The sequence below is a fragment of the Tachysurus fulvidraco genome, chromosome 26 (assembly GCF_022655615.1).
Source record: "Tachysurus fulvidraco isolate hzauxx_2018 chromosome 26, HZAU_PFXX_2.0, whole genome shotgun sequence".
NCBI lineage: Eukaryota > Metazoa > Chordata > Actinopteri > Siluriformes > Bagridae > Tachysurus > Tachysurus fulvidraco.
In genome coordinates, this window is record NC_062543.1 from 12,194,972 (window position 1) to 12,220,580 (window position 25,609).

Below are 25,609 nucleotides of genomic sequence, written 5' to 3' on the forward strand. Positions count from 1 at the left end.
TTCCATGCGCCAGGAAACAGGGAAAATAACTTGATGTCAAGACGCTTTCTAGAGCATGATATAGTCACTGGACTGTAAACATAATCTGTGAGGTGTACAGAATACTAGTGTTGTCCTTGGGCACACTGAAATCCATCAAACAGTTTTTGGTTGGTTAAAAATATTTTATCGTGGGCCGAGTCATAGTGAATCGAGAGCCTATCCCAGGATCAATGGTTGTGAGGTGGAAAAACAGCCCAAATAGAATGCCAGCCCATCACCAGTCCCTACTTACACAAAGGGCAATTTAGAGTCACCAACTTCCACCTACTGGGATGTTTTTGGTAGACAAAATAAAACTAAAAGCCCACAGAAAACCCAGACACAGTGACAGCATGTGAATTCAAAACAGACACCAAACCAAGATCAGCAATGAACTGGAACTCAACACTACACACTGTTCCACTGGGCCAATCCCTAGCAATAAATAAAAATCGGTCGTACTGTGAGTGAAAAGCATTGCTTGACCAGAGCAGTGTCGCTTTAAATGCTTAAGGCTCTGGGTTGGTTGGAGGTTCAAGCTACAACACTGCTACACTGCCACTGGAGCAAGACCCTGAACCCTTTCTGCTCCAGGGATGCTGTATCATGGATGACCCTGCGCTCTGACCCCAGTTTGCTAATAAGCTGGGATATGTAAAGAATTTCACTGTGCTGTAATGTACGTGACAAATAAAGAGCTCTTCTTTTTGAAGTGCTGCTTGTGTTTGTCCACCCGGGTGGACAAAAACAACCAACTGACAGCAATTAGTCTATTGACAACAAGAAATCGGGATTTCAAGACTCCTTGATCTATAAATAGGAGATGACAAGTCACAGCCACCCTTGGCCAGGATATCACAAGGCAAATATTGGCCATGATCTTTGGGTGGGATTGGATTACTCTCTCCATTGTCAGTCGGAGAGACTTTAGCCATGTGTCTTTTTTGTTGTTTATATTTGCTAGCTGTTGTGTGATTTGGGGAAAGCTCGCTAGTAGGTGCGAATTACTAAAGAAGCCACTAAAAACCAATGGGGAGCTGTGCAAATAATTTATAATGCATTAAAGCAACAAATACAAACGATTGAATTTATTGTAATTGTCCATAGCAGCATCGTTGATTCATGTTTGTATGAATGCAAGAGAAGGCTGGGGTAAAGACTGGGGTTTTTAGCACTTGTAATGACCTCTTTTCAAAGAAATTCAGCAAAATCACTTTTGCTGATTAGTTCTGATATGAATTTTATCCGATGTCACAGTTACTCATCTCAGATAAGGATACATCCTTGTGCTCCCTCAAGGTCATTTCCTTGACACTTTTAGCTTTCCTAAGTGCTGGATTTCTATTAAGCTTTTGGATGCATGTTGTTGAAAGTGCCTTTATTGATCATTTTGTGATCAATGTTGTACATTTCTCATCGTATTAACGTCATCGCGATAAAAGGAGTTCGGGTTTAGCTTAAGAGTGACATCAAGAATACTAATGCATGGTGTAGCACTAGCATCTAAAAGACTGTATGTGATTTATGGCTTACAGAATCCGGTTTAATCAGGCAAAATTATTTGGAAATATTCTTACAAAAATAGCTTGTAATTTTGCTTCCAACCATTCAAAATGTACAAATTTCAAAACCTGGGAACTTGTTATTTCGACAGATTGCCATTTGATCCTGTGTATTTCTGCACACTGAGGAGCTTCACAGGGTCAAGTTGGCCTGAACCACAGGCCACATCCTGTTTTTCTTCCAGCAAAAAAGGAAGAGGAGTTTAAAAGATCGTACTTGGTGAAAAAAATAGCCTATTTTCTACTGCGTTTTACGTAAGACATTATGTAACATTTTTCATCTAATGAACTTGCATTTAACCTGCTGCTTGTTCAATTTAATTAATGTCTGGAGAAACAGTTGTTTGTCCAGTAACCTGGAAAATGGAATTACTTCTACTTTATTATGTCCAGAGTTAACGTAAACATTGGGGAAAGCAGGTGCATGAGTTGCACTCCTAATGGCAGACATAATAATCAGTTAAATAGACAAAATATTTTGGTCAGAAAACTAGAATCTCATGTAGTGTTTTATCCAGGTGAGTGCAGTATTATACTTTTATTACACTGACTCGTACAAATATGTGTAGAAGTATTTAGCAACAGAGTAAAATAGGAAGACAGAAAGCATATAAAAACTGTAATGAGTTTGTCCCTGAAAAAAAAAGATAAACGTCTCTATTTTCTTTAGTTCAGTTTAACTAAGTGACTGTTCATGAATTTCGAAAATTATGCCATGGCCATGATAAAGCAAAAAATGGTAATATAATGCTAATGTAATGCTTTGTAACAATATCCTGGAAATTTCTCTCAGTTAATGTAGACTACCTTAAAGGTATTGTGTTCTACAAATCATACATATTTGATTCCCAAGCTCAAATAATGAATATTTTTATAGATAGATAGACTTTTACTATGTTCATTCATTCATTTTCTACCGCTTATCCGAACTTCTCGGGTCACGGGGAGCCTATCTCAGGCGTCATCGGGCATCAAGGCAGGATACACCCTGGACGGAGTGCCAACCCATCGCAGGGCAAACACACACTCTCATTCACTCACACACTCCGGACAATTTTCCAGAGATGCCAATCAACCTACCATACATGTCTTTGGACCGGGGGAGGAAACCGGAGTACCCGGAGGAAACCCAAGAGGCACGGGGAGAACATGCAAACTACACACACACAAGGTGGAGGCGGGAATCGAACCTCCAACACTGGAGGTGTGAGGCGAACGTGCTAACCACTGAGCCACCGTGCCCTATTTACTATGTTGATTTTTTTTCTTTATTTCTTTAACTGTAAAGTGCTCCGTTAAAAATACTTAAGGCTTTAGCATCAATGTAAAAGTGTATGATTATTATTATTATTATTATTATTATTATTATAATTATTATTATTATATATAATCCCAATTGTCCATATCCAGTCCAGTCCAGCAGGTAGAGTTATGTAGACTACTTTATTAAAAGTTTAAATAAAGTTTTTATTTTACGATCCGTTACCGTATTTCAAATAAATAAACGACTACATTGAATAAATTCACCTGAATTTATTCTGTATAATACATCATTCTGTTATTATTATTTATTTTAGGTTTACATTGAAAGCACGCTTTTGTAGCCAATCAGCCACAAATCCCTGGGTCGATTGTTTCATTAGAAATTTTATGATTAGAAATAATATTTTAGCCCGTGTCTCACGAGAGCCTCTGAGAAACGGGAAAAAACACTTCATTATGGCAAAGTGTTGATACAGTGAGCAGCCCCTGTTTGGGGAATAGTTTCTATATCCGCTGTCAGCCTAGGAGTTTCTGAAATGGAACGATGGCATTGTTTGTAATAGGAGATCTCTCCAGTGCACACAGAAGGTGGGCTGTAATATGTTACTGAAGCATAAATATTGCAATACAATAAATGCCATAATTCATATTTTATATAGTAAAATTCCCCATTGATAATTCATGGAAATGGTAAACAGTCGTCAGAGCCACGTCTAGAATGTCTAGGAAATGTATAATAATAATAATTATAAGATCTAAATAAATAAATTAAATAAAATGTCATTTCGGTGTAATCTCCGAAGGGTTAGGAACAACCAACAGGCAGGTTACGTTCGGCCGTAGGGCTCCGGGATCCTCGGATGATAAACAGGAGAGCATCATTGCACACACTGATTCATGCTGATGCGTTGTACAGGCACGGCGTGGCGAAATCAATAAGCCCCTAACCTCCAAATGAGCAAAACCTGTTGTGGAACTCATTCATCACTCACACATTCTTAATGAACCGCTCGAACCAGTAAAGGCGCCTTGCAGGGTGGTAAGTACACACAGGCGGGAGGTGAGGAATGAGCAACGGATGAATTAGGTGTAGCACCTCTGCGGCCTACTCTATTCGCTTCAGCCTTGGATTGAGCATAAATCACTTCCGAGCCAAGCCGACACAGATAGACTCGTACGTATTTCCCCCCCCAAATGCGTCGGTACGTTTTAAAGCACCTCTGAGTGATCCATTATGGCTCAGATCCTCGGCGAAGGTGCAAAAGTCAATTACTCGGTTTAAATTTGGAGAGTTTGTTAATTCGGTGAAAAAACAAAAGGGAAGAGAGGATATAAATGAGGTGCACTGTTTTTCAACCCAATAACGTGCATGACTGCCAAAAGAAGCCCACGTTTGATTAATGACCGATGCATTATTAAAACTATTTTCCTTTCCCAGGTGGAAGTTATAGGCGGTGGAAAGAACTTTTTCTTAATACAAAAAAAAAAAAAAGCCAAAACAATCTTTAGTTTCAGCTCCATGTCCTGCTCTGACCCTTAGCTATCGCACTAGTAGAGAAAAACAGTCACGGCTGTTTGCTCGAAGATGCATGATTCCAACTCAAGTGTCCACTGCTGATTTGCCATCTCCTGGCAGCAGCACTGTCTCCTGGCACGGAGTCAATGCAGGCTTATTTGTGTGTGTGTGTGTGTGTGTGTGTGTGTGTGTGTGTGTGTGTGTGTGTGTGTGTGTGTGTGTGTGTGTGTGTGCATAAAATGCATGTCAAAGAGAAAGTGAGAAATTGAACTTGAATTATGGTTGTTTTTTCAAGAAAGGAAAAACCCTATGAATAAACTATCATATTAATTTTTATGCTGCCCAGGTTTTATTTAGGAATTACATTTTTTTGGTCCCTGGTTGTATTTTTATCCCAGTTTATGTTCAGTTGCTGATATTGAAGGTATTTAACTTTAATCACATCCATGTAGGTGAATTACTTAGCTGGTATGATTCGATCATAGATATCCCAATAAATTGTGACAATACACATAATACACATAATAATTAGTAATAATTAGTTTTTTATAATTAAGTAATATTAATGAATTTGTCTAATATTCATCTTGAATTCTGTATAATATCAATGTTTGTGTACTCTGTACTATTTTTCTTATGTTCTGCAAATCTGCTTTGAGACAATGTCCATTGTTAAAAGTGCTGTACAATTAAATTTGAACTGAATTAACTTGATTTGATTTTTTCTACTCAGAATAAAGCAGTGCATTGGGACGGAAAGTTCAACTCGGTTCAGAGACTGAAACCCATTTGTAACTCATCTACTGCACATGTGGAGAGACATGTTCTCATCGTTTGTCCTTGGTTATTAAAGCATACTGTAGTGTTTCTATAGAAAGAGAACCAGAGTTCTGAGAAGCAAGATGTCAAAGTGCACCGTAGACAAAGGTGTCTTTCAAAGCAGAACTAATGGAAATGTATATAAAAAAAATGGTCTAGTTGTTTACTGCTTAGATATTATTGCTCTCGATGCATCAATGCATCAATGTGATCAGGGTTGTACCTGTTGAGAAGATCAGCTCTTTACCTCAGGAATGATGAAGTGCCGAGCAGCACCGCTGTCACCACATGGCTGTGTGATAATGACTTACTGCAACCGTGCCAGTTATAACAGCTTAATTATTGTTCAGCATGCACTAATCAGCATTTTTTTTGTTAGCATGGCTTGTAATGCTGTCAGTTCAGGATAGCATGTTTTCCATCAGGTTGCTAATTAAGCCAAATCTAAATCGAGTCGTTAGCTACGAAGGTATACAGAGACAGCGATTCTCAGTCCGTCTCATCTTATTTTGCATCATTGAATTAAATGAAGAAAACTTAAAGGACAAGGTTGTGTAGTCTCCAACGTGCACGGCGGATTTAATGCAAATCATTAATCACTGCATGCTCAAGGCACAGAATGTCTGGGAATGTGTCACCTTCATGCGGAGGGAAGTGCGATGTCCGGGACGGAGAGGGAGTATTACAGGCTTGGTGAAGACGAAAACAAATGCTATGCTTTTCTCCGAGGCAGTAGGTATGAACCCGGGCCCCTTTTTCTCCGTAAAGCAGTCAAAATTTGATTTCTTTTCATAAGGTTACAGAACTTCTTGCAGTGCTTTTCCATTATTTGTGTCTTATGCTGCATTCTATTGGCAAGAGATTCTTGGGGAAACATGTACAGGGTCACAGTGGATCTGGAACATATCCCAGGAACATCGATTACACAAACATGGTTGAACTAGTCTATCCCAGGCCTCTAACCCCAATTCATATCACAAGCGGCAATTCACACATTGTTTTAGGGCAGTGGGAGGAAACCGGCGGAGGAAACCTGGACGGACCTGCGAGTGAACATGACAACTCGTGTTAAGAAACCCGAGTTCAGGATCTCACAAGGTTTTAGGTTTCACTGTTTTGGGTAACAGACTGGTAATAAACAAGGCTAGATTACAGGGTCAAGGCCATGGACATTCAACTTAACCAAAGACTACTAATTACCTTTTTATCTTCTGTAATGGGACACTGTTAGTGCTTTTTAACAGCAAGGTTTTTCACCACATTGATAAAAGCAGACACTTTTAAAAGTTTTAGATTTGCTAATATTTTACCATCAGCCGATAAAACCGACAGTTACCATTCTGCACCGATTGTTGTTATTATTTTTATTGCTTTAGTTCGCCTCACATTCTCCGTCTGAAGAGCTCCTCGTCGTCTCATATTGTCCATTAAACCAGTAACACAGGTTAGGCCTAGAGTCTAGATAGAGGTTCCTGTCCAATTTTCAGATTCAGAGAATCGATATATAATTTGATGGATGGCATCAGGAAAAGAAGAGCCCAGATTATTCCTCACGAGGGCCATTAGCAAAGAAGACCATTCTCTGAATGAGCCCCCTAGTAGTGGCCTGAAGTGAAGCCATAACACAATACAGAGTCACTGACAGAGCATCCCAATATTTCACCTATTATCTAATTAAAAAGCTAATATCCAAACTTGCGGCACTGACAGTGCAGCCGAAAAATACTTATTACCTCATATATCCTATGAGTGGCCAGCACACAGAGGGGGAAAACCTCACATTTGCTCAAATTGATCCAGCAAAACATACAGCATATCTTTTTAATGAGGTAGCAGATATGCTTGGGAGAAGCGAGTCAGAGGCCATGGTTTGGAGCTAATTTAGCAGACCTCTTACAGCCCTCTTGGCTGAATATTTAATCTAAAGGCCATTGTTTTGGCAGTTTCTGAAATTCTGGCCAAGACAAAAGGATGCAAAGCAAAGTCTGAGACACATGAGGTGTAGAAAATGGTATGGCACTCTGGAACCCTTTGGAGTGTGAGATTCCTATCCATTTACATTATTAATTATGAGCTGCAGGATAAGGGCTGGAAGCTTGGCTTTGTCAGGTGCCAGTAATGAACTCGAGTGCAGCTCGACTGTGAGGAGGAGGAGGAGGAGGAGGAGAATTTTTTTTGGAGAACTCACAAGAGGCAGAGCTCCTGGAAATTTGCAAATTTCCAGCAGGAGTCAGGAACATACCCGGTGTGATCAACATTCATTAATGAGATCTGGTGCTGCAGCTGATTAATGTGGCGGCTAACATGAATTCGTTTGGAGATTCGAAAATAGTTGGAACGCTGAATTTTCATAAATAGAGATGATCTCAAATTATGAACTTTTTACACACGACGATTTTGATCGTTATATTGTTGAAATTAAAAAAAGAAAAAAAGGTAATTTTCATGAGTTCATATTGGCAGGGTATTTTCTTATCAACCATGTACACAGTAGGAAATGTGTTAGTATTCAGAGACTTTGTTTTATTTTACTTTACAGGACAGCATTATTAAGTAACGCTCTCAGGAAAGGCTCGGTAATAGTTATTGTGGTTGAAAGTTCACGGGAGTGCAATTAATTGTCTTTGGAAAGGTGCAGCATGAAAGAACACTCTCAACATGATAGGGAAGATTAGACAGAACCTTGGACAGATGACACAAAAATAAAGCTTAAAGGAAGTTTGTCATGTTTTGGGGGGGGAAAGGGATCCTAGGAACTCATACCTGCGGTAAAGCATGACGGTGGGAGCATCATGATATGGAGCTGTGTCTCGGCAAATGCTACCGCAGCGTTACGCGTCATCAAAGGAAACATAAATGGCGTGATGTATTAGAGGAGACTCCAATCTCAAGAAATTGAATCTCGGGAGAAGATGGGCAAGACAATAACCCCAAACATACAGCCAATATATAGCTCAAGAAGCCATTGCATGCCGTAGCCATTTTCCTGACATGAATCCCGTTGAAAAATTTATAGAGGATTTTGAAACTGCCAAGTTCGTCAGAAGGAGCCTCATATCCTTAGGAATTAAATACAATTTGCCAAGAGCAATGGGCCAAAACTGAAACATAACTTTGCAACAAGCTAATTACTTCTTATCAGACGTCTCAAAGCTGTAATTGGCAGCAATAGCTTTGCAATAAAAGTAGTAATTTTGGTAATTTGTGGTGTCCAATTCATTTTCCCGCCATCAGTTTAATTTCTCTTTTACAGTAACTCGTTTAAGTACTTTTTCATACTTACAAGTTCGAAGTCAAGACATTGTGTGAAAATTTAAAGTGGATATATATTCACTGATATAAAATATTTTATATTCATTCATTCATTCATTTTCTACCGCTTATCCGAACTTCTCAGGCGTCATCGGGCATCAAGGCAGGTTACACCCTGGACGGAGTGCCAACCCATCGCAGGGGACACACACACACACACACACTCTCATTCACTCACACACACTACAGACAATTTTTCCCAGAGATGCCAATCAACCTACCATGCATGTCTTTGGACCGGGGGACGAAACCGGAGTACCCGGAGGAAACCCCCGAGGCACGGGGAGAACATGCAAACTCCACACACACAAGGCGGAGGTGGGAATCGAACCCCCAACCCTGGAGGTGTGAGGCGAACGTGCTAACCACAGAGCCACCGTGACCCCCAATATTTTATATAATTATATATTACAAATCCCGCAATCGGCGATTGCCACATCATGACCCATTTGTACTTTGGGTATTCGAGTTAACTTGTGAATTCTTATAGATTTTCATTTGGGATGGTTGATTTTGGGATAGTTGGAGATTGATGGAGCTTCTGTATCAGCAAGATAGTGATTATAGCTTATTCTCATGGAGTGGAAATGATGACCTGGGTGGTCTATCACCGTGAGAGCTGAATTATAAACAGTTGCACTGGAATTCAACTTTGAGTTTGTGCTGACAAATGATCTCTGTTAATGAGTCCGGCTTGGTGGTCAAGATGCAGCCTCGTTTCAACACGACTGACCACATTTGTTATTGACACGGTCGATTCAGTCGGGTTCCGATCGAGCGCTGAAATGGATGCTGCCATAAAAACGGACGTGACTCCGTATCCTTATTTCCGAGAGCTGGTCATTAGGCAGACAGTTAGCTTCTACATGCCAGTGTCATGTAATGTAGGTTTATTTGAATTTCATTCATGTTTTATTTTGTTTTCTAACCACCATCCAAAACACACACATCATTCACAACCCCTACCATCCCACCACCCATTCCAGCAGTAGGTACAGCCTGAAAAATGTCATTGGCCTTACGAAATCAAACGCTTCACCTCAGCCTTTCATTAGCAAGCGCGAGGAGGGAAATGAAGTCGGGTTGAGGGACGAACTGTATTTGCACTGGAGTTCATTCATTACAGCCCCCCTTCTCTACTCGTTTTAATTACCGACAACAAACAGCATAGATGTTTCCTAATAAGATGCAGTCAGAGAGGGGCTCATTATGTTCATGAAGATGGAGCGTGAAGAGATAGCTTTCATAGGAAGAACGTGCCGTGTTGCATGAGGAGGAAGGGCTACCGACTAGGCTACGGGCCAATCCATGAAAAACATTCATGTTAGCAGTAACTATTTAAAGCAAACTGTTAGACACCAGCTGTCCAGTTTGGAGCTTTAACACCAGACAAAATACGGCTTGCAGCGACGATCTCTCAAATATTATTTTTTTTTTTACTGTAAATCCCTGGAAACGTATATATTAGTAATAATTATAAACTGCTATAAATTTCAACATACAAATTATTCTATACTGTATGTATGCTGAGAAGTTTTAGACAAAAATATTTTAACTGAATCGAATGAAGGTAACAAATACGGATAAAATCGTACAATTTGTCGCTAACGTTTCAAAGTGTTTCCCTTCTTTTTGTCATGCAACACTTTGTTGAATTCAGAAAAAACGCAATCTCTTTCTCACACTGGACCATCAACACGTTGCTTTAAAGAGAATGCATACAGACAAGAACTAATAGACATAAAATTAATTAATTTTCCTATCTATCGTGCGCACGGCTCGATAAGCTGACATGGCTTTATTTTCCATATGGCTAAATTGACTAAATCGATTTTGAGATGTCTTCAGCTTGAAGCTTTTTTTTTGGCTCACTGGTGCATTCTTAATGAATAGTTTTCAGAAATTTTCCAGCTTCTTGTTGACGTGACTTTGCATGAGAGGTGCGATAATAAGGTCAGGTTTAGGCTCATTCGCAATATGCAAATCAGATTTACTGTAAGAAAAGATAGCCATCGCTGTCATTTACACTCGGGTTTCAGCTCAGACTGTGTAGACGTTCGCCGAGAATTTATGAGTCGGTTATTTTATCTATAATTGAGTGCAGTGGATTGAAATAAAATTGATTTCTTTATGATAACGAACAGTCCTGATTTCCGTAAAGGGCATATTCAGGTCATAAACATGTGTTCAATTCTAAAAAATGACTTCACTCTATAGCAAAGACATTCTTCATTCTGTTCGGTCAGATGATGTCGTTTGACCTCAGGGACACGGTGGCATATTGGTTAGCACGTTTGCACCCCACCTCCAGGGTTTGTTCGATTCCTGCCTCCAATCTACGTTCAGAGTTTGCATCTTCTCCCCAAGGGTTACCTCTGGGTACCTCTGGGTTCTCTCCAGTCCAAAGACATGTCTTGTATCCTGATTGGAGCCTCTAAATTGTTTAAAGTGTGCGATTTTGCCCTGCAGCTGGTTCGATCCTATGTCCAAGGTTGTCCCCTGCCTTGTGTCCCGAATCCCCTGAGAGTCCTTTAGACTCCAGGTTCCTGCACGGCTGAGTAGGATACACGGTACAAAAAACTAATTGTAGGATGAATTTTGGGTAGTCTTCTGTAAGAGTGGTTCAGACTAGAGCAATAAAAACAATATTATCTTCTTGACTTGACTCTTGACTTCTAATGTGTTATTGTTTCTGTAGTAGAAACTAACCTACACTGGGATTTGTACATCTCCGCACACCAGATAATAATGTAACTGTCGGAGAGGACCGGCTGGTGAGGGATGGCAATGACTATGTATTATATATGTAATATTAAGTGAATTTTCTGTGGTGTAAAAAGAATAAAACAAGGCATCAGCTTCTGGGTGACAGCACATCAGCCTAACGTTGATAAAACAAGACAAAAAAAAACAAAAAACACTTACTTTGTTGACTAACATAATTCCTAATGTACTGCTTTTAGTTTCAGTCGTTATTTTAAAAGAATAGGTTACTTACCTTCATTACCACTTATCACTACGTATAGTGAATACATTCGCAGTGTTTTATTTGTATAAAGCGACATATTCACGAGTCGTCATCAACTAAACTGATCCTTTTCAATCATAACAACCATCTGTTTGAACCTGTACTTAGCACCAGAGTGACACGAAGATCATAAAACGAGTGAACATGGCTTACTCACCCTTCACTTCATTTCGTGCACTGCTGAATTCATGTTGAGTAATGAACCATCAACACGGCCCGGTCACACACACATATAACGGCGTTAAAGTGTACAACGTGTCAGGGAGGAGCCATGGCTTCTTCGAGCAAACAAGATGTTCATGTGAAGAAAACATCTTCACGGAGACCTTAAACAAACGGAGCGTGCCCTGTTCTGCCTCTGTTGTGGAAGATGCTTATTTAGTTATGACAGGTAGGTGAGACAGCTTTACTGCGAGACATTATCACGCCTGTGACAACAGCTGAGAAAACATGTTTCCTTCATTTTTTTTTTCTTCCTCCCTCACAAAATCCACAATATCATTTCTGAACAAGAAGAGAGGTCTGGTTTAGGTTTTGTTTAGGGTGCAAATCCTACAGTTCAATACTGCCCTCTAATGGAGAAAAGGAAATGTACACACACACACACACACACACACACACACACACACACACACACACACACACACACACACACACACACACACACACACACACACACACACTACAAGACTATACTGTACACAATCTACTGTCTGTTGCTTCCTTTCGCTCTTCAAATCCATATTAGAGGTGGAAATTAACTTCTTTCTTAAGGCTTTTTGGGGAAGTAGATGAAGCTGCATGGATTAGTGACGGGGTAGGGGGCAGTGTTGTGGTTCGATATTGTGCTAACCTGTTGCTCGAATTAATTTTAAAAAAATAATAAATTTGATGTATCAATGTAGAGAGAGAGAGTGAGCGAGAGAGAGTGAGCAAGAGAGGGAGAGTGTGTGTGTGTGAGAGAAAGAGAGAGAGAGAGAGAGTGTGTGTGTGTGTGAGAGAGAGTGAGCGAGAGAGAGTGAGCAAGAGAGGGAGAGTGTGTGTGTGTGAGAGAGAGAGAGAGAAAGAGAGTGTGTGTGTGTGTGTGTGTGAGAGAGAGAGTGTGTGTGTGTGTGTGTGTGTGTGTGTGAGAGAGAGAGAGAGAGAGAGAGAGAGAGAGAGAGAGAGAGAGAGAGAGAGAGAAAGGTCTGCATACATTTTATTTCCCCCAATGCATGTGGCAGATGATAAATGATGAAGGCGAGATGAGCCGCACGATGTGCAGCCATTGTGGACAGATGAGTGTCACCAGCTGTGGAAGGTAATGGAACTTTTTGCGGCGTTGTGGGAATTCCGGATCTGCAATCATTTCCCTATTCACATTAAGTAACGTGGTATTAGTTTCCCCAAAACGAAAAGTCTATTTATATCTTCCCGCTTAAATTTCCCTGCATGACAACGTTGTAATTTGGTGGAAGGTGTGACATCTGTGTGTGTGTATGTGTAAACATCGATAGATAGATCGTACAGAACGACTCCCTCGTGCTTCCGTCTATCCTACTTCATAACAGCAAACAAAGCGTGTCAGAAAGCATGGATTAAAATAGTCGCAATTTGTAACACTTTAATTTTGCAATACAATTGATACAGTACTAGTAAAAACTATTTGCATTGTTTCGCAATAATTACTTCGTATAATTCTGATTTTATTCCCCTCCAAGCGATGCCACTGTGTGTTTTTTTTTGTTGTTTTTTTAAGTCACACCTTGTCATGATGGTTTATATGAAGAGATCTATAAATTGTGTATTGTAAGACATGCCATGCTGGGAATGAAGCTTTATTATGATGTTGGTTTTTTTTTTAAAGCTACACTTGGCTTTAGAAATCCCTTTATGATTCAGAGCACTGCAGAAGCTAAAGTGCTACAGAAAATTGCATGTTCAAACCCAGGTCATAGCTGCCTCTCGTATGGTATGACAAAAGTGACACGGCCGTTCGGAGATTCTGTTCAAAAAAAAAAAAAAAAACACTGAATTGGGGACGATAAATCGCCAGCTTCGCTTAAATACGTTCTCAAAAAATGGCATACTGCAAACCCTTTAAACTTTCCCATCCTTAACACAAGTCATGTACCAAGTAAGATTTCGTTAAGGTTCTGAATTCCAAATGACCAAAAATCACTAACAAAAGGCTGTTTATTATTATTATTATTATTTTTTTTTTACGCTGGACCTGTCCTGCGTGCAAAGCCTAGATTTAAAACAAAAATCTAAATTGTTACAAATCGGTTTTTAATTTCTAGCTAGCGGATTCCCCCCCCGAAAGATGCGATTTTTTTACTGACGGCATCTTATGGTTATATGCCACGGATCCAAGCATTTCTACATGCTTAAAATCTTACTACGGTCTTACACAGTGTCTCTGCATTGTCGAGCCTGACTTAGCGATTGTGTCGATTTTTGTGCAGGGTTCGGAAAGCTACTCGGGCTCGCGTGGCCGAGGCGTGTCTCTTTTCAGGCAGTCCTCGGTTACGCCCTGTGCTGCCAGTTCTGCCAGGACATTGTCCAGGTAGTTGGGGTCGGGGTAGCCGTGGCCCGATACGTTCGACATCATCTCGGTCTTGTGGTGGATCTCGTTCCACACCACTGTGTCGGGCTCGCCTGTCGTGTTGGACGTGCCTACTGTGAAGATCAACCGTCGCGTCCACGCCACCTTCAGCAGCTCCAGCACCTGTCGGGAATGAGCATAGAGACGTCAGGGTATGTGGTCTAGCCGAAAAGAATTCAGTCTCACTCAAAGTTGCTTTTTTATACCAATCTATAAATGTCTATTAAGTGATGATGTTACTTGCTTCGACAAAAAAGTCCAGATCAGAAACGAAAGCCCATTTTATACCAGCTGTAATCTAGACTTCTGCCATCATAGCGCTTTCATATGCAATTTGCTGAAGAAGAAATATTAGCTGATGTACTCCATGAGCACGAGATATCATACTGGTTAAGAATCGGACGAAAGCGAAAGAACTTTTAAAGCCAGTTTCCGACACTTTATCTCAATATCAAGATACTTTTACATGCTGTTTTGTCTCAGAAGATCTTCCTCGCTTGCTCGTTTAGTGACTGTGTAATTAAAACCACCTGATACCTTTCTGCCCTTGTCGTTGTCAGGCAGGAAGCAGAAGCGAGGAAAACCTCGACAGGTGTAAGGCTGGCCAGGATTTGGGTGCTCGGTGCCCTGAGGACAGAAACACAAAACTTGCGATGTAATTAAAGTGTCTGGCGCATCCGAAGGTGCCGTTCAAAACGTCTAGGACTCACAACTGGGTGATGTTCCTCAAGATAAATGTCGTGTACCTTAATGATGAAGTCAAATGGTATCATTTGGATTTGATTCAAATATTAACAGTGTTGCTCATATATATGAGTGTATATATATATATGTGGAGCAGTGACCTGTATTCCAGGTGGGATGTTGTAGATTATCTGTATAGTGCCGCAGTCTGGGTGGCCCGGGAGGGATTGTGGGATGCTGTATATTTCCATCTTGCCCTTTGGTTGAGTGCCGGTCTTTTCACCGTAGATTGTCTTGCAAGAAGGACACTGCAGGCTGCCATCCTTTCATGTGACAGACACAGAAATGTGAGTGGACACACACACGCAGATACAACACAAGACAGGCGTTTCAATATGACACACGTGTCCAATACACACATCTAGAATAATGAGACAAATTCAAACATAATACAAAACTTAATACGTAAGGTGTTGCTCCAAGATAAAAATAAAAAAGTGTGCGTGTGTGTGTGTGAGTGAGAGTGTGTGTGTGAGTGAGAGTGTGTGTGTGAGTGTGTGTGAGTGAGTGTGTGTGTGTGTGTGTGTGAGTGAGTGTGTGAGTGAGTGAGTGAGTGTGTGTGTGAGTGTGTGTGTGAACGAGTGTGTGTGAATGAGTGCGTGTGAGAGTGAGTGTGTGTGAGAGTGAGTGTGTGTGTGAGTGAGAGTGAGTGTGTGTGTGAGTGAGAGTGAGTGAGTGTGAGAGTGAGTGTGATTGAGTGTGTGTGTGAGAGTGAGTGTGTGTGTGAGAGTGAGTGTGTGTGTGAGAGTGAGTGTGTGTGTGAGAGTGAGTGTGTGTGTGAGAGTGAGTGTGTGTGTGAGTGAGTGAGAGTGTGTGAGTGTGTGAGTGAGTGAGTGAGAGTGTGAGTGAGAGTGTGTGAGTGAGTGAGTGTGTGAGTGAGTGAGAGTGTGAGTGAGAGTGAGTGTGTGTGTGAGTGAGAGTATGTGAGTGAGAGTGAGTGTGTGTGTGTGTGTGTGTGTGTGTGTGTGTGTGTGTGTGTGTGTGTGTGTGTGTGTGTGTGTGTGTGAGTGAGTGAGTGTGAGTGTGTGTGTGTGTGTGAGACAGAGACACACAGAGAGTGTGTGAGTCTTTTTCTGCATGTTTTGTGGTTATTGTGGTGCACACAAGCCTGACCAGCAAAAGCACAACCAACATCAACAAAATAATAACATCCCCTTGAATTTAGAAACGTTACAAGCTGTAACACGCTGTAACACGCTGTAACACGCTGTAACACGCTGTAACACGCTGTAACACGCTGTAACAAGGTCACTGCCTAGCAAACTACGAGGAAATAATCACACAAAATAGCACCGGAGTATTCTGTAATCTGTCAACTGAACTAAAGCAAATCTGGATCTGAAAGTCAGATATTATTGGTTGTCAGGAGTTATGAAATATATTAAACACAGATTACATGAACAGTCATGAACAAAAAAAAAACATTCATTTGAAACGTACGCAAACGAAATAGTTTCAGAACTACTAGGTCATACAGGCCAAAATGACATTAGGGAAATTTCCCTCACACACACAAACACACGTGTAATTCTAATTCTTATTTTTGAATTCTATTCTGATATAAGAATTAGAATTAAACAATGATGCATAAAACAACATAGTATTAATGAATGGGGGAAACGGAACAAAATGTGAATCTGGCTTTTTGGCAGTTTAATCGTCACCTATTAAAGGACGTGGCTTATGGCTGTGGCGTAACACCGGCCTTTTTACGAAACTTCCACGCCCAGCCTAAATTTGTAGATCGCTTTGTCTTACACATACAAACAGGTTTACTCGAGGGTTGATAAATGAGGCCCAGGGTTTGGACGTTTTTTTTTTGAGAAATGAAATTTGCTGGATTAATCAGGTTTTTTTTAGCGTTTCACCGTGACAGTGTGTTAAACTAATAATCAATAAACTAGCATTATTTCTTGACCGGCTATTAACCGGTTTCGGTTTGTCCCTAGATAAAGTAGTCGTTCATCCGTTTGACATTTTAGCTTTACTGATGCGGACACGGCGCTGTGAGCCTCGCTGATGATGATAATGTCGTACCTTGTTGCCGTTGTTGTACATGGCCAGCATGCAGAGCATGTGTAAGGTGTGTCCACACTTGGTGAACTTTCCCACTGTGCTGGGCTGCAGAGTCTGGCTGCCCCCTTCAGGGCTGTCGTAGCCAGAGGGACACGACAGACGCTCCATGCAAATCATGCAGTCCTAAAACAACATGACATCTCAGTTTCCCTCTGAGGGAGCAAATACACTGAACTACAGTGACATGGAACGTTACGCAGTGCTGTAAGAAGTCATCCCAAATCACGGTTAAGCATTTTGTTGGTTTGAGTCAGATGATCTTGTATCTGATGTATCTCGTACCTCGTCAGGGATCGCGCGCACTTCCTCCATGTATTTCTTAATGACCTCTTCGGGTTTCTGGGCAGCTGAGAACACACAACGGAAACATTTTAAACGCATCCAAAAGGTCAGCATCCCTTCACTGAGCTGCAGAATTGTATTCTGATTCTGACTCTCTGTGACACGTGCTAGATATGCTTAAAAAAAAGGGACCTTGCTGCACAATAAGAGCACAAACCATGTGTGAACTCTGCACAGTAAAAAAAAAAAAAAAAAAAAAAGAAGAAGAAAAAAAAAAAGCTGTGCTGAGACGTTAAGCAGTTTAGCAAGGCGTACTCCGGGAGAGTGCTTCTATTTGCACCAGCACCGCTTCCTGCGTGCACAAGTATCTCCAAGGTAAAGATGATTACTAAAGACGAATCGTACGGTATGACTTTCCCAGAGTAACAGTCAAAGCTATAGTGAGGAATTTAATATGCAATAGGCAGCAGTCGAGGCCCCATTGGTCCTAGTGCACTTCACAATACGGGTTAAGAGAGCTGGCGGCGACGCTGAAATGCTCGTGTTGACACTGAAATGGTTTTGTTAGCGGATATTAAAAGGAAGTGGGTTAGGCTTGCTTGTAAGTGTCAGTCTTGTTTAAGCCTCGTCAGATCTCCCCGCCTAAATGAGCTTAAAAAGCCAGGAAGCGCAAAAAGCATGGTGTTGACACGTGACGTACATTATCTACCACCTTTAGTAGACTTACAAGTTCCCAGAATATCTAAGTCTACTAAAAAGCGGTAGAGCGTTGTCGTATTTAGCTCCCAAACTTTGGTATAGTCTTCCTGATAGTGTTCGGGGCTCAGACACACTTTCCCAGCTTAAATGTAGATTAAAAACTCGTCTCTTTAGTCAGGCGTACACATAATACATCCCATAATATTGTGCACTATTACATCAGACTTGCAAATACGTTAATCCCTCTCCACTGCTTCTCTCTTTCTACCCATCCCGAGGCATCCAGAAATTGTACCAGCTCAGATCGTCTTCCTTGCCATGAAGATTTTGGACCTCCACTGAGATGAGGCCGAATCTGTGAGATTCCTGAGGCATCTAGAGATCTATCAGCTCCAGTTGGACTTTACTATACGATACTATAGAGGAGATGTGAACTCCATGTGGTTTTTTACATCAATACAACATTTATCAGACTGTACATTTATAATCACACCCTCCAGTGTCACCCATATGAGGATGAGGTTCCCCTTTGTGTCTGGTTCCTCTAAAGGTTTCTCCCTTCACCATCTAAGGGAGTTTTTCCTCACCACTGCTGCCCGAGTCACCTCAGACTTGCTCATTGTGGATAAATACAAACACATTGTGAACTAAATCTATCTAATATTAATCTTGAATTTTTTTATTATATTCATCTTTACATTATTCTTCATATTAACCTTTTGCTCTATGTTTACGTTCGGTAAAGCTACTTTGAGACGATGTCAAGAGTAAAAAGCGCCGTACAAATAAACTTGAATTGAATCGAGCTGAATTATGTACACTGCTTAGGATGTAGACAGTTAGAGAACATGCGTAACGTCACGAGCGTCGCAAGCAAGTCATGGATGAACACGAATGGAGTGATGAAGTGTGCGGGTGTGGCTGAAGGCAGAGCGAGTGAGTGAGTGTGCATGCGCGATGTAACGTATGTTAGTGTACAGACTTAGCAGTGAATCACAAAACCCGACACCACACACACACGTAACGCATAATAGAGTATTCTGTAAATAACAACAACAAAAAAAACTGCGTAAGCAAGACAAAAGTGTTTAAAGCAAGCAGCAGAATCATGTGAAGGGGGGGAGGAATAAACAAATAAATAAAAAAGAGGGGTGTGGGCAGTAGGGGCAGTTCAGTGCAGGGTTAGGTGTTTAGGTTTGACACGGCTTAGCTACCTGTCCTGTGCTGTCTCTTTGCCCTCTTAACGGAGCTGGCCTGGGCTTGGTTGGGCCTGCCGGGGGGGCTGGTCATGAAGCGAACTCCCAGTCCTGCTGCTGACATCAAAATGGAAGCCATGCCTGGACAGCCGGCCCCGAGAGCCAGGTGGAAAACATGCGGGGGAGGAAGGGAAGGGAGGGAAGGGAAGGGAGTGGAGGAGAGGAAAAGTGATGAGCCAAAAAGTGGAGCAGGCCAACCACAAGTGAGGGGGTGGTTGCATGCTGTGATGAAGGGCGTGAGTTCGGAGCATCCCTTGACAGTAAGGAAAACTGACAGTGAGTGTCATCCACCTGACTGCGCTTTAGTGAGCTGTACCGGAACACTCGGAGAAGTCGGAGCCCATCAGGGCTTTGCCACGGAGTGCGTCGAACGGCTCGTTATCCTAGTTCTGTAATTCGGCAGAGGTCCTTCTTACTTGCTGATAAACTGCAGATACCCCAAATCCAGCAACCCCACCCCCCCACCCCCACCCGAGATCCTGTCAACTCCAATTTTAAAACTAAAATATCTGGGCTGTTGGATGACCTGGTGGTATAAAAAAGAAAGAAAGAAAGACACAGACTCACCATGATGTATTCAAGCAAAGCTCAGATGAGGACAGCTTAAAAAAAAAAACGTATCCCATAAAATAATGACAAATTAAAAAGCTAGGACATACCACAATGAAGATCTGGGACTGATGATCTACGCTTGCACCAGGTGAGAAACCTTTTGTTGTTGTTTTTTTCTATCATGTATCTGAGCCAAAGTCAAGAATACACACTTGGCCAGAGAATCTTGACCTGGTTCACTGACTGACTGACTGACTGACTGACACTCACAAGAAAGGTGATTACAAAATGATACGGGACAAAATGTCAAAAACATTAGGAGGGGGAGAATATTGAGGGATTAAAAACAAAGGCACATGGGAGAGGGAAAGAAAAAAGAAATAAATAAAAGGCTGTTTTTTGGAGAGGTGTTCGTACGGTACCTGCCAGTGCTGCACTCACGCTGCTGGAGCCGTTCAGCTGTAAGGGAACGGATGGAATGCTGTGGAAATAGAAATAATAATTGTCAATCGTCACATCTTTAATGACTTCTCAAAACCGTTTGGCCAGAAAGAATCGCTCTCACAAACTGCAGCTATGTGATTTATGATTGTTTGACTGGTTACTCCGTCTGTGATGGACGGGACATCCCCTTAAGTCTGAGTCAGAAATAACCTTTTCAGAAAACAGGCTCTTCCTGCATGATGGAATGAAGGTTTCCTCTTTTCCAGCTGAACATAATGTTTTCGGTCTTCCACGCTTCCTGAGACAGGCGTTAACGCTGCTCGCTAATGTAGAAGTGCTGCGAGTCAGGAAGCGGATCTATGGATCGGCTTAAAGAACTAGGCAACGGTCTTAGGACTGGATACGTTACAGGAGATTCTCTGTTATGCCCCTTCGATCATGCCGTGTACCTTTATTTTATTTTGACTGAGGTTGCGCTGGTGCACTTGGCCGTGTAATTTCCCTAATGACTCCCTCTCTCTCTCTCTCTCAACCACAAACACACACGCACCATCCTACTGTTAAGATGACTCATCGCAATTAACTCATCCGCATCAGGACGTAAATAAACTACAGACGTTTTGGACCAACTTAGCATGTGTTTGTAAACTCCTCTACATGGGAGCATTTTTCAATTATCGCTCAAATGTCACGGCGAAACGGTGCGTTTAGACCAATTCCTAATGTTAATGGAAATACAAACACACAAGCACACAACATATATGGAAAACAATAGTAATTAAATGCAAAGTACTCTTATTTTCTGCCTGAGCGGAACAAAGTAGGAATGTCCGATAGCATACCGATGCCGATGTATCAGTCCTGAGATAGTAGTCAGGGTTTCCCGCAGCACTTTGCATATCGGGCGGCCCGCCTAAGCTGGGAAACCCTATTTTCTACAGGAAACCCTGGTAGTAGTGCTAGAAAAGCGGGTAGAGATGACGGTGGACGTTCCACAGCGTCACACTTTAGTTTGTACAAAAAGCCATGAATGTTGCATGGTTTGTTGGTCTGATTCCTGCATATTACTACATGTGTGAGTCACCGCCGACAGATAAACAGGATAGAACTGTGGCTTATCTGTGATCCACTGTTGTTTCTGTCTTTCAGCAAGCTGCACTCAACAGTTCGTGGCCGGTTAACTTGCAGAAGCAGGTTGTATATCTTCGGTTAGATCACTGAAAGATGCGAGACTGCTTTCAGTTGAGCACAGACAGGGGAAGTGAGCAGGACAGGAGTTCTGTGTTCGGGTTCACTAACAAACTCAATCCGGAATACCTTCATTAAAAAAAAATACATTTTTAATTCAGAAACCTCTCACCTAAACAAAGGAATGTTCTTTCGTTTGGATTCGGTGCTAGATTCAGCACAGAGGCTTTTGACAACAGTAATTGGCTCATGAAAAGTGAAGTGTTGACACGAGGTTTAGAAAGAAGAAGCAGACGTTCAACACCGTGCGTGTCAGATGAGTGTTAAAAGGGAAACTGAGTCAAATCCAACTTAAAATGTGATCCTGTCTACTTTAAACGCGTTAAATCAGACAGAGAGAGAGATGGTGTCAAAGGCAATGTCAGATCTTATGACTAAGCAGGAGCTTAGAGAAGTTTCAACTAGGTCATATTCTATACTTCTAAGTTAAAAGTTTGCCCATGAGCCAAACAGTCAGCATTTAAGGTTGACATTTTAGAAATACTGCCAGCCGAATCACTGAACCTCACCTCAATCCATTGGATGTAGGTGGAAAGGACTGCACCGGTCCCGGATGCTGAGCCATAGACGTAGATGCCGGGCTCCAGGGTCCTCCCCAAGCCATGTTCCCTACAGAGAGTGGCCTCCTGGGATATGGAGAATACGCAGAGGATGGGCCAGCTCCTGCAGAAAAAGAGTGGCGCGATCGGCCAGGCATTGGTCCGTGGCTCAAACACTGCTGGCATGTGCACGCAGGGCCAGAGTGGATAACCGTAGCCGTCCCAGAGGCTGCTGCATGAGGGTACGGCGTACTGGTCTGCCTGCGCACGCGCCGCCGATAACCAGAGCTCTTGTTGATCTGTTCGAGTGATGTAAAGTCCACCACGTAGTTATGTCTGTGTGGTCCCAAGTCCGCTGTGGTCTGGCGTGCAAGGTAACTGTTCTCCAGCAAACCGGACGTGTGCATTTCATATGCCGTCCAGCCTCCCTCGTCGTTGGCCCATTCCCAGAGAATGCCGTTGACAAGTACAGTCGACTGTGGGAACAGGCTGCGTCGCACCGAGCGGATCTTACCTGCGGGGAAAACAAAGTATACAGTTAACTGTTATTTAAAAAAATGTAAACATACAGTAGTGATTGTAGATATATTTCATTAACACCTGGATTCTAACATTTAAAAATAACCCGCAGTGAGATGCTGGTGGTAGCACTTCACAGCGCCTTGGTTCGATAAGGGGTGATTTCTCTTATGGTTAAAGGTGACGGCGGCTGCAAAGGTTTTGCCCCAGAATGTGAAAGTGAATTATGCAATCTAGAGGTGGGGGTCAGTATCTGTATTGGCACCATTGCTTATGCTTGAAAGAGTTGCTTACGGTTGACAAACAATGTTACAGTAAGTTCCAGTAGTGACTGTGTTAGCACTCATCATGATTATGCATTAGCTTGTTTATGCATGAGCATTTTAGTCTCTGGGGGTTCTTCCTGAAAATGCCACATTAGCTCATAGTTACCAGAAACACACGTATGTTTTCATTTGCTTAAAAAGGCAAAGCACACTTAAAATACTCCGGCAATTTGCTTAGTACTATTTTTAAGCGCGACTCCAGAGAGTTATTCTAACCGTTGTCCATCCTGTCTGAACCTAAAGCACGTTTCCTGCTATTATTTCCTCCTTTGTCCATCCTGTTCAGTCAGCATTTAGTGCAGGTGTCAGAGGGCTTTCAAAAACAAGGTCGCTGTTGTGGGTGAGACACTAAAAAGAATATAGTGGCAGAGCTGCTGTAGTGAGATTGACGCAACCGGGAAATCTGAGAATTTATAAACTCAGCCAAGACGAACGCGACTGTTGACCTTTTAACCGTTTCACCTCAGGTTCTTTGTGGTTATTACAGACACTTTCAGACATTTTCTATTAAAGTTCAGATATCATGAGCAGGCTTTTTCCTCAGCGTTGTCACTATACTGAATCTTGTCTAAAACCTAAACTAAACAAAAAAATGTAATAAAAAATACTTTCTGGATTTTCCGAGAGAAAACTAGAGCACGCTTTCTCGATTCTGGGTCTGTGATGCACAAGCCAAGAGGCCGGTCATTTATTTATTTTATTTTATTACTTTTTGGCTACACTGAAAAGAAAAAAAAAATCACAATTCCCCAAACCCACGTTTATTGTTATTACTGAGGTATCGTAGTTTGGCTGTTTAACTGCTTTACCCTCAATTTAAAAAAATGACATACTTTACATACTAAAAATGTAAACTTTTGAAGGCAGAAAAGTTCAGGAATAAAAGTCTATATGGCTGAAATAAACAGCAAAGAGCCTAATATTTGACTTGCTGGATTTGTTGATAAGTTGATGGTAGCATGGTGATGGTCACGGTGTTGAGCTACCAATCAGAAGGTTGTGAGTTCGATTCCCACGTCCACCAGGCTGCCACTGTTTGGGCCCCTGATCAAGGCCCTTAACCCTCAATTGCTCAGTTGTATAAAATGAGTTAAAAGGTGTAAGGCACTCTGGATAAAGGTGTCTGCTATATGTGATGATGGTTGAACCTCAAAGCTCCATGGTTTGTTTGAGGTGGTGTTTACTTCATGGTTAAAGGCTGAAAGTGGTCCAGGGGTTGAACATATCCACGAGTAATAACGAAGCAGGAGAAATACAGCTTGTACTTGAAAAAGAGATGCTTACCGGTGTCCTGTCGGAACTGTTTGAGGCTCGGGATATCGATGATGTAGGCAGCGAGGCTCGGGTCACTCTGCCCCAGGGAGATGGTGGTGACAGCCGGGCCTGCACTCCGATGGTGCTGGAGACAGTGCTCTATAAAGCAGCTCACCTGACCGCTGTAGGGTCGCCACGAACCGCCGTCATCCTGCCATTCCCACACCACCGCCATGCCCTGCACCTGGCCAACAGATCCGGACGAGGACGCAGACAGAGACGGGCCGCTCCGTGAGCCGCTCACGCCTGAAGAGTAACCGGAAGCCGTGGCCATTCCTCAGAAGCTAATTCTTCAAATCGAGCTAACAGACGTCGCGCTAGCTTAACTGATTCATTTGTCTTCTATCTGATCTAATCTGATCTCGTTCACGTGTCTGATAAACACAGCTCCTCTACAAAGTCTTCTAATCTCGCTAACAATCAGCTCGCATCTTTTACGCAGCTAAGCTAATGCTAAGCTAACTCGGCTAATGTAGCTGACGAACGTTACGTACCTAGCGCCCCTTTTCCTGTTATTCACCGACAACCCAGCAGTTCAGCTTCACAGGGCCGAAGTCAGATTAAATGAGCAGGTTACAGTAAAATAAACGTCTGTCAAAAACAAACTGTTCTCTTTCTAGCAGGTTAAAGCGTTAAAATATAAGCGTGCTGTGTCCGCTGCTGTGCGCGTGAGGCGTCGCTAAGAGAATTCCAAAACAAACGCGAACAAAAGCGTGAAGCCAGCGACAGTGTGCTGTGTGTATAATACACAAGCCCCATGAGGAAAGGAAATATGACTCTTCTTCTCTATTATTATTATTATTATTATTATTATTATTATTATTGTTATTAATGTTTATATTATTATTATTAGTAGTAGTAGTTGTTAATAATAATAATAATAATAATAATAATAATAATAATAATAATAATAATAATAACAATAACTACTGTTTTGTTATGGTAGATTTCCTTCTTGATTTTCTCCTCCTCCTCTGATTACTATTGTTATTAGTATTATTATAGTTATTATTATTATTATTATAGTTATTAATAACAAGAAACAGTCGTAAAACACATTTCACTACATGTCATACCGTGTATGTTTGTGTGTGTGACAAATACAATTTGAATTCTAATTTGAATAAAGAGAAGAAACAAATTCACACAATTTAAATTCACACAATGAGGCTCTCGTGTTACAGTGTTGTTGTTGTTGTTTACTACAAGTACTGTTAGAATTGTTTTTGTTCCTATTAGTAGTCATATAGTAATATGATAATCCTATAATTATTATCATATAATACCTCAGTTGTGTAAATACATACATTGCGCCAGTAGATGTCGCTGTAAACAGACTCGGGATTTTACTTTAAAAAGGCTAAAATAAGCTTAAATAAGCGTCAAATACAGATTTTGCAAATACGTTTTCTACACTTTAGTAAATTATAATATTATATAAATTGCCATCTGATTTCTTGGTTAATTGTGAACCAATTAGCAATTAGGACCATTTAGCTCTG

The 25,609-nt window shown here is 41.5% G+C and overlaps 1 protein-coding gene across 2 annotated transcripts; it reads right to left on the reverse strand.

The window, feature by feature from the left end:
- Positions 1-13,098: 13,098 nt before the first annotated feature.
- Positions 13,099-24,878, reverse strand: dtx2 (deltex 2, E3 ubiquitin ligase). 2 transcript variants are annotated; one of them, XM_027178684.2, is made up of 9 exons: positions 24,078-24,878; positions 21,919-22,462; positions 20,140-20,198; positions 19,124-19,246; positions 17,211-17,275; positions 16,890-17,051; positions 14,954-15,115; positions 14,646-14,735; positions 13,099-14,231 (listed from the first exon to the last, which is right to left on the reverse strand). In XM_027178684.2, exons 1-9 carry the CDS (start codon positions 24,379-24,381, stop codon positions 13,980-13,982), a joined length of 1,761 nt encoding a protein of 586 aa, XP_027034485.1. In that variant the 5' UTR covers positions 24,382-24,878; the 3' UTR covers positions 13,099-13,979. The 2 variants fall into 2 exon arrangements, with proteins under 2 accessions (XP_027034485.1, XP_027034486.1); XM_027178685.2 differs by lacking the exon at positions 19,124-19,246.
- Positions 24,879-25,609: the final 731 nt, after the last annotated feature.

Bases quoted from the DNA above. Each gene is read 5' to 3' on its own strand.
- dtx2 (XM_027178684.2), bottom strand. From the start codon at position 24,381: ATGGCCACGGCTTCCGGTTACTCTTCAGGCGTGAGCGGCTCACGGAGC. The intron at 20,199-21,918 runs GTGAGGTTCAGT...CTATTTCCACAG, and splicing joins CCTACATCCAATGGATTGAG to CATTCCATCCGTTCCCTTAC. The intron at 14,232-14,645 runs GTATCAGGTGGT...CATTCCCGACAG, and splicing joins ACAACGACAAGGGCAGAAAG to GTGCTGGAGCTGCTGAAGGT.